The sequence below is a fragment of the Cervus elaphus genome, chromosome 23 (assembly GCF_910594005.1).
Source record: "Cervus elaphus chromosome 23, mCerEla1.1, whole genome shotgun sequence".
NCBI lineage: Eukaryota > Metazoa > Chordata > Mammalia > Artiodactyla > Cervidae > Cervus > Cervus elaphus.
The window spans coordinates 49,053,424-49,066,967 of record NC_057837.1 but is presented as its reverse complement, the minus strand read 5'-3'; the positions used below and the strand labels follow the sequence as shown (position 1 = coordinate 49,066,967).

Genomic DNA, 13,544 nt, shown 5'->3' with positions numbered 1-13,544 from the left:
GAACACAGAAGCCCTGTCCCTTGTAAGTGTTCATTCTGAGTGGCCTAATTTGACTTCATTCTGCTTGGGCTTCAGTCCAGTTGGCAGATGACCCTGTAAAAGCTGATCTTAGACACTTTCCCTTTCTAATTTTTTGCCTCAGTTGCATGGAATATCATCTCTGAAACTTTATCTTGGGTTCCCCAGGTTTTGTCTATTTTATAGCTTTGGTTTTCTCTTAAATAATCCTGCTCCAAAGAAGTGTATGTGCAGTACTAAAGCACTGATCAATTCCTAAGAATTAGCCAATGACTTGCTTGCAAATTTCCAACAGCTCCTTGCCTTCTTCCTACCTCCCTCCAAAATGAGTAGCCTCAGAAGCAAAAGTATAAGCAAATGTAAGGTAACTTTGTGAACACTGTACAAATGCACCATTTTTTCTTGCAAGTTCGTCTTTATAGAATGAAATGAAAGAACTTTGATATTTATTATCTGAAATAGGTTTAACATTTGGAGAAATGTGTTTAAACACATAACCTTAGAAAGAAAAACAAGCTGATAGAACAGAGAACTGGGATAGGCAGAAAACAATTTTGCTGTGTGGGGGGCAAAGTTAGAAAATTGAGTCCTTCTGAGCATAAAGAGCTCCCGGTGAGGTAAAAGTGAAATACAAATTGATTTCCAACTCTTCATGAGGGCCACTAGATATCAATTTGAAATATACATGATCACGATATCAATAATGAAGAAATCTTATATTTTATTTAATACTTTGGCCAGTCCAGCTCCTTTGAAGGGGTCACTAGTTTAGGAAAGAACAACAAACCATCATTCACTTTCCTGCAGGTTCATCGTTTTCCTAATTATTTCTATTGGTCTTGCTTTACTCTTTCTGCAAATTAAGGGTTAGGGGAAGGGTTTCTATATTAGATCAGTAATGTCTGGTTCTTATCCAAATATTCCACCTAATAAGGATGTAAATTCTCACGGACTGGACAACCACTCTGCAACATTCCTGAGAACTGAATAATATAATAATCTTGAAAGTCAGCAGAGTGGATTATCCACTTTTTTTTTTTTTTCCTGGACTTGAACTTGTGACCTTAACAGTAGCACTGCAAAAAAAAAAGCAAATGTGCTAAGCACTTTGCCAGAGTAACCTTCCATGTAGACTTTTCATCTTAAATACACACAACTGAAAACAACTACAATTTTTGGAAAATTATGTACAAACCCAATACTTCCTTTGATTACATATAAATACAAATTAGCTATTTTTCCTAAAAAGTGGTTATAATAGTAAATAAATACAAAATAAATCTGACCATTATACTTCATGTGCTGGGGGCTGAACCCATATAAAATGTACAACTAAATACATTTTAAAATCTTTAAGGAATAATTCTCTGATTAAAATATTTGTTTTCCCAACTTCTTTTCATAGATATAAATATATTTTCAAAATAGCTGTTTTTTTTTTTTTCCTCCATTCCATTCCATAAATAAAGTCTTCATTGGGAAATATTAAAGTGTCAACTTGATTTTTTTTTTGCTGTTTTTCTAAAATATATATATATATATATTTATTTTATTTTGCTGTGCTAACGACACCCACAACCCTCGACAACCATGTCCTGGTAGTTCTTTAACACCACCTTCTCATTCTCATCAAGGTAGAGCATGGAGATGGCGCTGAGTTCTGTTGGGACACAGCACGCCTTGGGAATCTTAGAGTTAACTGAGTTGACCAGAGTTTGGACAATGGCATGATTCGTGGAGTTCAGGTGATCGGCCAGGGGAAAAGGGCACTCCCCGTGGCAGTAAAAGGCATGATACCCCGGCGGGGCAACGATCCAGTCATTCCACCCCACATCACTGAAGTCCACATATAAAGGGTGTCTCTTACAGCTGGACTTGAGGCGTTTCCGCTGTTTATGTTTTGCTTGCCGCTTTTCTCTTCTGTGGAGAGGGTGTCCTTTCCCATCGTGGCCAAAAGTGACAAGCAAGGGCCTTATCTGTGACCAGCTGTGCTCATCCTGGTGCAAAGACCTGCTAATCCGCACATGCCTCTTGGAGGCCCCATAGCTGTCCTCTGGGTGGGCTACCTCCACCACGAACCCGTGGTTGGCGAGCCCCTGGGCGGTCCACCTCATCACGGCGGGGGTGACATCGAAGCTCTCCCACCTACTGGCATTCTGAGTCACCAACCTGGTGTCCAAAAGTCTGGTCACAGGGAACTTGGAGTTAGCTGTGGCAGGTTTTATAATTTCATAAATATTAATTCGGTGATGGAAACTGCTATTGTTTTCCAAAGCTTCGGGCATATGTTTCCGAAAGACCTGAAGTTCTGCTGAGGTGATAAACTCCTCAGTGGGGATAGAAGTTAAATTAAAGAAGAATCGCCGGGTTGTTTTCCCACTCATTTCCGGCAGTTCTTCCAAAGATTCTAATTTGATATGGAAAAGTGGAAAAAAAGAAAAATTGTTCAGTAAGGCAAGTAAGACAGTCTGATTGTATATAAGGATTTATAAACATCACTGCAGGGTTTGATTCAACCCATGTAAAGTCTGCAACCAGAAAATTACAATTTCCCCTTTAGATAAAGAAACTATCCTCCCTTTTCCATATATTTATGTCAATATACACACCATGAAACAAAATTTCGCAATTTATTGTCATTTTTTTTTTAAATCTAATATGTGAATACTGCTTCCAGGTGGCTATAATAATGGGGGGAATGGTGAAGCATTTCTTTGGAATTCACAGACTTTAGGGCAAAAAAAAAAAGTCAGCACTGTAGTTAGTAGAGGCCTAATGAGTGAGGATTTGAGGAAATTATTGCATTTCTTAAAAAGAAAAAGGCTTTAATGTCAATCCCTTAAGCGGTATTCTAAAACATTACTCTGCAATTTAGATGATTTACAAATCTCGATATACAGATTTCAGTTTCCTAATTAAAGACTCTGAAACTCAACATCAACGATGACATTTTGCAAAGTACACCCTACTATTTTACTCAAAAGTCCAGAAACAAAGGCATTTACAAGGGATCTGCTTCTTTGGAAACGTAAGGGTGGAACTAGGACACTATTGTAATTAAGGCTGGACAATTTCAAGAGAAGTTAACTTGCCAACTTTGTCTGTTCTCTCACCTCCTTATGACCTCAAAAATAAAAATCTCATTTCAGATGCTTTTGGGGAAAAAATAATTCTCTTCTATTTATAATTCCTTTATCTTAAAAACAAACAAACAATATATATATACACACCCAATAATAGGCTATAGGATATAGACAAACCCCCTGCTAAATTTATGAAAATCTACAGAAATGCCATTATGATATTCATGATGTAAGAGATAATCTAAGTACAGAATAATCATTTTGTATCTATTATCATTATTTTAAAATAGTCATTTAAGTGGGCTATATGTAGAAAATTTTTCCTGATTTGAAATCTTAGAATTTCAATTTTAAGTACTGCTTTTTGAACAAACAATGTAACATAGCACCTTGAATGTTTAGTCTGCAATTCATAAAAAGTACCCATTATTATTAAATTAATAGTGAAAGCACTGGAATTTTGAGATATTTGGGTTTACTTTCATCTAGCTTTACCACATCCTGTCATTTCACTGTCAACAAATTTTACCTGCTTCATTCAGGATCCAACCTGAGTGCCAGCAAAATCAATTTAGCCACAGTTCCATGTCATCACCATAAGAGGAAATCATTTTTCATTAATTTTATGGTTGTTATTTCTCCTAAACCAAATAGCTATTCATTGTTCACAAAATCTAGATATCTTAGCAAAGGATAATCAGATCATTCACTCAAAGGTTCTACCTTATAAACCTTCATCATCAAAGCAACAGTCATTACTGCAAGCTAAGGTCAACAGGGGTGGTTTACACTAAATTATGGAGGAATGCTTTAATGGGATGCTTGGAAACTTTAACCTTCATGCAAATCACCTAGGACACCTTAACTCTTCAAATGTAGATTCTTATTCTACTGGTGAGTCTAGGGTGGGGCCTGAGATTCAGTATTTCCAGCAGCTCCCAGGTGAGGGAATGCTGGAAGCTGGGGAATTGCCCTTTGAACCTAAAGGTTTTAAAGAATGCTTTTCATGTTCAAGTATAATTGCCAGAAACAAAGTGCCTTTTTTGTTAAATAATATAAAGATGAACAGAAGAACCATTAGTGTCGGCCAAGGAGTAAGAGTTGAAGACATGGATGAGTAGATCTAAAGCTCCTTTCCTTAGACACGGACTAACCCACACCAAAGGGCTACCTTTGGGAGCGCTCTAAACTCTGCTGCCTGGCTAATGGTACTTCAGACCAGGCACTATTTTAAAATAACCCTCCCACCAATCAACCTGAGCCCTCCTTCAATATCAAGGATTGTGTTTACCCCCTGCAATTCAGGAGCCCTCCGATGTTTCCACTTTCAGCAGAGAAGCTACCAGAGAAAACAGGAGTGATGTAAAAATCAGCAGTGTCCTCCAGACACAATGACCCAAAGCCAGACCTGGCCCCAAGCAACTGACTTCGCTGATCTCAGAACACATATGAGTTTCTTGCTCTTCTTAAAGAGGGCAAGGAAAGTCACATTATCTGGGGCCTTTGTGGAACAGCTGTATTGACAAACAAGCCCTGAGAAATATCACACACAGCCAGGAAGAAGATGAACAATCTCTCAGGTAAGCATGAGAACCGAGTAAATGAAGCCAGGAGGATGGGTATAAAAGAGGCATTAAATAGAACAATAATGAATGTATGCTCAGTCATATCCAACTCTTCGCATCCCCATGAACTGTAGTCCACCAAGCTCCTCTGACCATGGGATTCCCCAGCTGAGAATACTGGAGTGGACTGCCATTTCCTCCTTCAGGGGGACCTTTCCAATCAAGGGATCCAACTGGTGTCTCCTGCATTGGCAGGCAGATTCTTTACCTTGAGCCACCTGGGAAGCCCAAATAGAACAATAACCCTCCAAAAAACCAATGTATTACTGAATTATATAAAACTCCCACAATTCAACTGGATATAGCCTATTAAAAAGCAATATCAGGTGCTGCAAAATCTCACTGGAGGTATTAATAAGTGGCAAAAGAAGGCTCACTTAGCAAAGGAAAAAACTTACACTATTAAATATTAACTAGTAATGTGAAGATCTTTCTCCAATTTTGTAGCTTAATCTCAGTCAACCTAATCCCTACTGAACCACTATCCCTTCTTAATTCAAAGGCCTCTACAACAAGACCCCTGATTGCAGACTCTGGTCACAGAGATACATCAGAAGGTCACAGGAATCCCCAAACCCAGGAAAACTGACCAAAGTTAGGGTACCCTCTCCTTTGATCTGCAAGGGAACATGAATTTTTTCTAGAAGGTAGAAAAAAATCTGAACTTTTTGAAATGAAGTAAAGAAGTTACAAATCACATCAAGCCTGGGGATTCTGAAAATAACGGGGCACTTACCTAAGTAGGTAATGTACATTTCTCTGAGGTATATGTAAATAATCTTTATTGAATAAGCTGCACTTGCCAAGGGATCTGAGGATTCCAGACTATTTTAGATGTGGGTCCCTGAACTTCTAAGTTCTTAATCAAATAAACAGAGCTATGGCTGCAAAAATGTGGGAACATAAGGAAAAATAAGGTAAAAATGACATTCAACCTCTCTCCCAAAAGCAAAGTTCTAACTTAATCATCTACACTGTCAATTATTCATCTATATCAAAATAATCCAAAGATAAGGCTGAATTCCCACAGCTAGCCTACGCTCAATTTGACTTCCTCTTCCCTAGACCAGGGAATTACCAGGGTAATATGAATTACTTTATGACAGATCAATTAGAGAGAAACTGTTACTAACTCCATTTTGGAAATGAAATAAGTGGAACTCAGAGAGGTTATGTGACTTTCCTAAGGTCACAGTGCATAGCTATGCAGTTGAGCCTACTGCAGGCCCCAGGTTTCTGGCCACTAGATGGCACCATCTAACATGGGGGAGGAGTCAAAAACTCAAGCAAAAGTCAAAACCAACAGAGGCAGATTTATATTTAATACAAATATATCTGCAGGGTGAGTTCTGTCCCAGTTAAAGGAATAGAAAATGATGGAGGAAGCAGACAGGACTAAATAAGCAGAAAAGTAAAGTGGCAGGCACTGGGACATGCAGATCTTGTTTGGAACCACTGATATTCTGTGGCTATCTTTTTCTCCTACAGTATGATAAGTTTTAGCAAAAAGTGAGTTGTCATTACATTTTGAGAATTTTGCAACAATCTTTGAATAAAAAATGTTCGTTAAGAAAACAACAATGAAAACCTGCAAATGTTCTAGCTAGTCAGTAAGGTTGGAAAGTATTACCCTGAAATAAAATGAAAGTAGTGGAGAATAAAAAATAATCATGTCCAAAATGTAAAATAATGATTAGAGAATACACACACACACACATATATATACACACATATATATAGAGAGAGAGAGGGAGGGAGGGAGGGAGAAAATTAATGCATCAAGGAGAAAAACATGATTAAATACAAAAGGTTCAAATGAATCAGTTAAAAATTAAAGACAACAAAGGAGATGGCAGCTAAAAGAGAGAACATGGTCACATTCACTAACTCTGATTTGGCCTCTGCACACCCTTAACTCCAACACCTGTGGAATGATCCAGGGTCCTCTTATTATAAGTGGCCTACCTGGTGAAAGATACAAAAGGCCAAGTCTTTAAAAATAAGACAAAATAGCTCAATGAGGAGGGATCAACAGGGAACAGAGAGGAGCCACTAAAAAAGAAGCAGCATGTAAAACATTAGTACAAGGACTCTCTGGGCACCAAAGGCTCCATCTATGAGCGTTTCCCAACAGAATGCCTGTTCCACACAAGGAGGCGGGGGGCTTTCCTGTTCACGCTGAAATACCTGGGGACACCTAGGAAGCATCCCCAGGTGAACACTGGTTTGGTGAGTATATGTGTCCAAATCCTTTGGTTGTACTGGGAATCTGTGTTCAAACTGAGAGTCAGTGTTTAATTGGGAATCCCAGTGTTGTACTGGGAATCAGTGTTCCTTCACAGGGCAGTAGTTTTTCCCTGAATTTTCCTTTTAATTGGGTATTTTCATGAAAATTACATTTGTAGAAAAAAGGTTAATGTTTAATTCAAAGCTTTAGCCATAGGGGCAAATAATTCAGTTATTTCAGGCAAAAAGAGAACTGTGTCCTTCAGAGTCTGGAGAGCAAGCATGTGGTCCTTCCATATTTCCAATCTGACAGGAAAGAATAAAGATTTTTTGCAGGGCCAAAGAAGTCAACCAGTTTCAATATGCTTTTAACTATAAGCAAAGCACAGAACATTTTCCAGTTAAAAGAAGTGATTTTTTATCCTCAGTGGCAGTTCTGAAAGGCCTATGAGGCTGAAGTACTTTTTAACAACTTTGAAAGAAGAAAATGTTTTGCAGTACTTGGGCTCTCCCAAATAAAAGCCACTGTAGAAAGTACTAGAGAAAGTTTAATAGGAGAAATGACAACTGATCATTTCTGTGACTGAGCACCTACGATGTGGATCCATTATCTTCTCACACTGGCTGAAAGAATGCCACCATGATATTTCTTGTCTTGTATTTCACCAAATCACCTAGATTCTGCCCACAAATAAAACCAACAGGTAATTCTTGTAATCAGATCCTTTGATCCTTTAATAAATAAACACCTATGAAGACTGTAGGAACCAAATTCTGCTCTTAAACCCTAAGCCTTAATCACATGATTTATTAAAAGATTTTTTAGTGTCATGCATGGATGTTTTATAAACAAGAATATTTACAAAAGCCAAATTCTGGGCTATATAAAAATGAACTGGTCTTCAAAAGAAGGGCAACTTGTAGCATACTGATTATATGCTAGTCATAACAAGAAAAGAAATGGGTTTGTTGAAATTTGGGGCAAACATTACATAGCTTTTTCCTATCATCTAATTGCATTAAAATCTGAAGTTATTACAAATTGATTTTAAGCAAGTTGGTAACTTCTGTACTATTTGGCACATAACACTTAACATGTTTAAAGACATACATTCTGACTTGTAAGCTCAAGTATGCTATTTAAGTTAAAATAACACACTATATTAAGTTTGTCTGTTTAGATTTGGTCAAGGCACTTCAAGAGGAAGGAGAAATATGGAGACTTCACTGATGGGATCATCATGCAATTGAGTATTTTTAGGTGTCAAATGTTTTAAATGATCTATCTTCCTTTTAAGTTCCAAGAGACACACGGTACCTTCTTGGCCTTAAAAATAAAGAATGATTTCCTTGCTATATCTCCAGGAGAGGTAGCCAAAATAGCAATTTGTATTACTTTTCTATCCAGAAAAACAAATCTAATCAGCATCAGTTGGGAATGGTGAGCTGGATCTATAATCACTCCAAGGTGGTGATGATAGAATGTACATGAACAAAAACATTTCTACATGACAACAGACAACTTGTGCTTTCAGTAGATGAAACCTGAAGGAGTAATATGAGATCTTTCTTCCTTCCAAACCTAATTTCTGCTAGCAGAGAGCACCTCACTTAGAAACGTGCTGAAAAATGAACTGATTATCAATTCAATGTCCCCTTCATGAGGTATAGCTGCCTTGATGAAGTAATGTAGCCTGCCTTTACAACCCCTTCCCACTATCAACTGCTGTTCTCACAGTGTAAGTCCTCCACACAGGGAGGAAATGCCTGCCCGTGACTCTACTGATTTGCTTATATCAGAGCACAGATTTCCATTTGAAACCGACCACCTCGGCAGGGCAAGGTAAGAAAAAGGGAACTATATCCTAGTTCTCCAATATTCTACAAGTGGCTGCTCTGTGATATACAACTTTGGATCCTCCTCTAGAACTTGAAGGAACCTGGGCTCTGTTTAGAATGTGTTAAGCCAAAGGAGCATTTAAAAGTGCAAAAAAAGAATTGCAGTGGAACGTATTTTTGAGTAATTGCCCTAAGAACTTGGGTACAACAGATCTCAAAAGTTGCTCTAAGACATTTCAAATCCACTAAATGCCTTTCTGATGAAACAAGCAGAAATACCCTACCTTAGAAAAACCACATCCATATCATAAAAGAAAAAAAAAAAATTCACATTTCAATGTACTAAAAGGAAAACAAGCAGCTAGCTGCTGCAAAAGCTTTCATCTGAAGGCTAGCCTTGTCTCTGTTAGGAAGTTCATCTCAGATTTAAGCAGAAGACAAGAAAGTCATTGTGGAAACAGTAAGATTGATTGGGGAATTGATCTCCCACGAGGATTAGATAGGGATTTGAAATCTTCCAAACCAGGCCCAGATCTACTGTAAATTAGAAAGACTTTGGGGCCCTGGGCTTTGATTTTTCAATACTATCTCTGAAAATTCTGCCCGTGGCGCTGTCATGCCTGAAACCCTGGCTTAAGCAAGAGAAGCAGATTTATAGAGCAAAGGCTTCCAAACAGACATGGAGAGATCCCAATCAGCCCCCCTCCTTCTCATTCTTCTCCTAAGGAATTCTTACACGTTTCGCAGTCTAGGGGCATGCCTTTTGCCCTCATCTTCCCCATCATTTGATTTCTCTCCAGTTCCTGGAGGAGGAGTCGCTCTTCTGGCTCCAAGCCAGGAAAAGAGTGCCGATTTACCGAAAGGGAATCCCTGGGTCTCCCGCCACACAGGCAGTGCGTGAAAGCCAGGTTCGGAAAGGTTCTTACAAACAGGGAAATGTCTGCAGCGCCCGGGCCAAGCTGCCCTGCCAGGGATGCCTGCAGTCTGCCCACGGCGGGGCGCTTTGCCGGACGACTCCCCGCCCCCGTCTCCGCCCCCAAGCTCCGGCCCCGCGCCTCACCTTCGTGGTGGAAGCTGCGCACGGTATTGGCGAGGCTGGCTGCCCTCTCCAGCCGGTGGTCCGGGGCGGGCGCCCCGGGCTGGCCCGAGTGCAGGCGGTACAAGTCCAGCATGTAGGGGGGCACCACGGCGTCCCTGCTGGGGGTGGGTCTCTGCTTCAGGCCGAACATGCTGAGCAGCCGCAACTCGAACTCGCTCAGGACGTCGTTCGAAGGCTGGGATGAGGAGCGGCCAGCAGACGCCGCGAACTTCCTCCGGCCCAACTCGGGAATGAGGCCGGCCGCGCCGCCCAGGAGGACCTGGGGAAGCAGCAACGCTAGAAGACAGCGGGTCCCGGCCACCATGGTCGACCTGCGGACAGGGCCGACATTAGTCACGGAGTTTCCCGCCCAGTCCTCACCCCTTCCGCCCCCGCGGGCTCCCGCTTCGTCCATTTGCCGCCTCCTCCAGGGTGCCCACCTGGCTGACAGCACTCGCGGGGATACTGCAGAGGAGCTGAAGCTCAAACGTTTGGGAGAATGGAAGAATACCTAGTTCCTGCGCCAGATGGCTTTTTCCCGCTCCCATCCCATTCTCAACCCGTCAAGATTTGCCCCCCCCCCCACCCCACCCCGCGTCAGTGACTGTCACTTTTTTTTTTTCTGTGACACTCACGCTGACAGCTGTATAGGGAAGCTGGGAAAACCACCGCTTAGTCTCACATTTCTCCGTCCCCTAACCTAACCCAAATACACAGCGCTCACTTGCATATAAACACACACAAATGGTGCATGTGACTGCCTTACAGGCACTGTATAGAACTTCCCGATACACACAGGGTCTGTAACTTCCAGAGCGAATAAACTCAAGGACACAACTTCCGAAATCACTCACAACCTATGACCCGAACCTAACCTCAGAAGTGTCAGGGCAGGCCACTCCATTCCCCACCCCACCCCACCACCGCCCCCTCCTATGCAGTAAATATACACAGGTATCTTCCTATTAGGTAGATGGCTAATGTCTACTAATTCACGTGTCAGTTCAAGGTGGCACGAAATAACTGCCCCCCTTGCATTCATGGTAAAAAAAAAAAAAAAAAAACAGGGAGAATCCCAACGTATAATATTTTCCTAAATGGGTCGCGGCTCTGAGTAGAGAGAGCAGTTCTCCGGGAGAAACTTGAAATTAAAACGGATCGCCACGGCAGGACGTACAGGTTGGCAGCTAACGGGTGAAGTCCACGGGCCACCCTCTAGAAGGGACTTCTTTAACTTAAAAAAAAAAAAAAAAAATCATCCAAGTGTTAACAGCCCTAATAAAATCCCGAAGAAGGAGAGGGAGGAGGGGCGGAAGAGTGCGAGCCAGGAGGGCAAAGCCTAAGGTCGCCAGGGGCGGTAGGATGTGGGTATCCCCTCAGCGGCTCGGCTGCACGTGGACCTCTTCTGTTTACGTCCCGCCAGGCCTGGCCCCGGGAGGGGCTCAGCTGCTGTGGCTGCCGGAGACCCGCGCCCACCCCCAGCCCCGGCCCCAGCCCACGTTGTCACCTTTAGGAGACCGCAGACTGTCTAAGAAGCACGCGGGGACACGTCCATTGAAAGAGCCTCCACATGGAAAAAGCTCTGGCTGAAGGACCTGGCGCGGGGACCGGGTTCCTTTCCTTCTCCTCTTCCTTCTCCCGGGTGCCGGCCAGGCAGTCCCTCCCAGCACGCAGGGAACGGCGTCTCGGGTCGGGCCCGGCGGAGAAGTGGCAGGGGCGGCGGGGTTCGCAGGCGGTGAGGCTGGTCCCCTGGGGCAGAGGCACCCGGGCGAAGTGGAGAGCGCAAGTTATTCTCCCTGCAAGTTCAAGAAGTCTCCAGCCAAGTGCTGACACACAACAACAGCGGGCAGGGGGAGGAGTGCAGAGCAGGGAAGGGAAGGGAGAAAGGAAAAGCTGGTGCTGTCGTCGTCCTTAGGAACCAGCGCCCGCGGGACGCGTGGCCCCGCGCGGGGCCGGCTCCGGGACTCTAGGGGCGAGGGTCGGGCGCTCGGCGCTAGCTCCGCCACGGCCCATGGCTTGGGCCAGCCATCCTGGGCGACGCCGGGTCCGGGGAAGGGCGCAGCGGCGATCTCCGTGCCGGGCGAGTTGCCCCCCCGCATCACTCTGCCTTCCTCCAGCGCACCCCCATTAGCGCTAGCCAGTTGAAACCACCGCGGCTCCGGCGCTCCGGCGTCCTCGGGCACATTCTCCGGCGAGTCGAGCCGAGTATCGGGCCGCCGAGGCGGGTGGCCGCACTCTTCCCTCGGTCTCCTCGCCCCCAGGCCAAGCCACTGCACCCTTTGTGGCCAGCCTGGGGTCCTATCACACCTCGGTCGGCGCGTTCCAGGTCCCCGAGCTCCGGTGGGAGGTGATCGGCATCGCGGCGCTCGGGCTCAGCGCGCCGGTCTTCGGCTCCGGCGCGGCCCGGTCAGCCGAGGCCACGGCGCAGCGGCGCGCACTGCCGGGCGCTCTAACCAGAGCGGGGTCTGCGGGCGCGGGTGCCTCTGAGTCCCCAGTAATCCGCGAGGCGCTCGCCCCGAGGTAGTTCGGTGGGCGGCGGAGCCTACGGCGGCTGATGTCTGGCGGCAGCTGCCAATCCCGGGTAGGGTGTGGGAAGCAGAGCGGCGGGCGCAGCGCGAGCCGGGCGCAGCGCGGCGCGGCGGGGCGAGGACTCTGGCGGCGACGGCGGCGGTGGCGGCGCCGTGGCGCGGCGCTCGCGGCTTTTAAAGGGGACGCCGCCTGCCGTCTCCCTCCCGGCCCAGGCCGAACACCCTCCCCCTCGGTGGCGCGGCTCGCCGGGGATCCCCGAGCGGGCGGGAGCAGTGTGCAGGGGTGTGGACGGCTAGCCGGGGCAGCCGGGGCAGCCGCGGTGGGGTGGGGCCGAGGGCGGGGACCCGCGGCCGCCGGGGGGGCGCTCGTGCCTCCAGCCCCTGCCCTCAAAGCGGAGATCCGTCGGAGCGCCTGGCCCTGGCTGGGACTCCCAGGACGAAATTCCGACGAATGCCAGGTCGGGCCTTATTTCCCCTCCTGGCCCGTTATTTAGCTTTCAGTTTGAAGATACTCCGTAATAGACGATTAAAGAAGAACTCAACCAAGTTACAAAGCATCTTGGCATAGGCGTGGGGTACACTTTTCTGTGTTTACCCGAGGTGAGAGGAAAATTAAAAGAAAACTAGAGATTGGATTTACGTGTAACTTAAACTTTAACACTGAGAGACATATGCATTTACATATGTAAATTTATTTATATAAATGCGCCCTTTTATTCCAATAAATGTATGTTTAATACACAAATACACACGTGTGTTTCTATAAATATATCCGTATATGTAAATTTGTGCTACCAAAGCATAGGTTTCTATAAATATGTCTGTGTGAAGTGGATTTCCTTCTACTATACGTGACATGCGCAACGTGGTGTGTGTGTGTGTGTGTGTGTGTGTGTGTATGAAGAGAGGATGAGAGGGATTTTCTTTCTTTTTACCGTAGAAATCACTTCATGCCTTCTATTTATCTCGCCTAGCTCAGGGGCAGGCCATTAGCAAATGCAGAGGAAGGTAAAATAATGGCACAGTGTGAGCCGAGGGGACAGAACAACTCTGGTCTGAGACCTTAGAACCTTCTGCCCCACCCACTTCCACCAGGTCCCAGCGGCAGGTCTGTGACATGTGGTCAAGTGACTTGTTTTCCTCAGCT

General features: G+C 44.7%; 1 protein-coding gene across 1 annotated transcript; it reads right to left on the bottom strand.

Moving 5' to 3' along the window:
* Window positions 1-447: 447 nt before the first annotated feature.
* BMP2 (bone morphogenetic protein 2) lies at window positions 448-12,547 on the bottom strand. Its single transcript, XM_043883657.1, has 3 exons — window positions 11,377-12,547; window positions 9,852-10,201; window positions 448-2,425 (listed from the first exon to the last, which is right to left on the bottom strand). The coding sequence occupies exons 2-3, from the start codon at window positions 10,192-10,194 to the stop codon at window positions 1,581-1,583; spliced, it is 1,188 nt and encodes a 395-aa protein (XP_043739592.1). The 5' UTR covers window positions 10,195-10,201; window positions 11,377-12,547; the 3' UTR covers window positions 448-1,580.
* Between the last annotated feature and the right edge of the window lie 997 nt (window positions 12,548-13,544).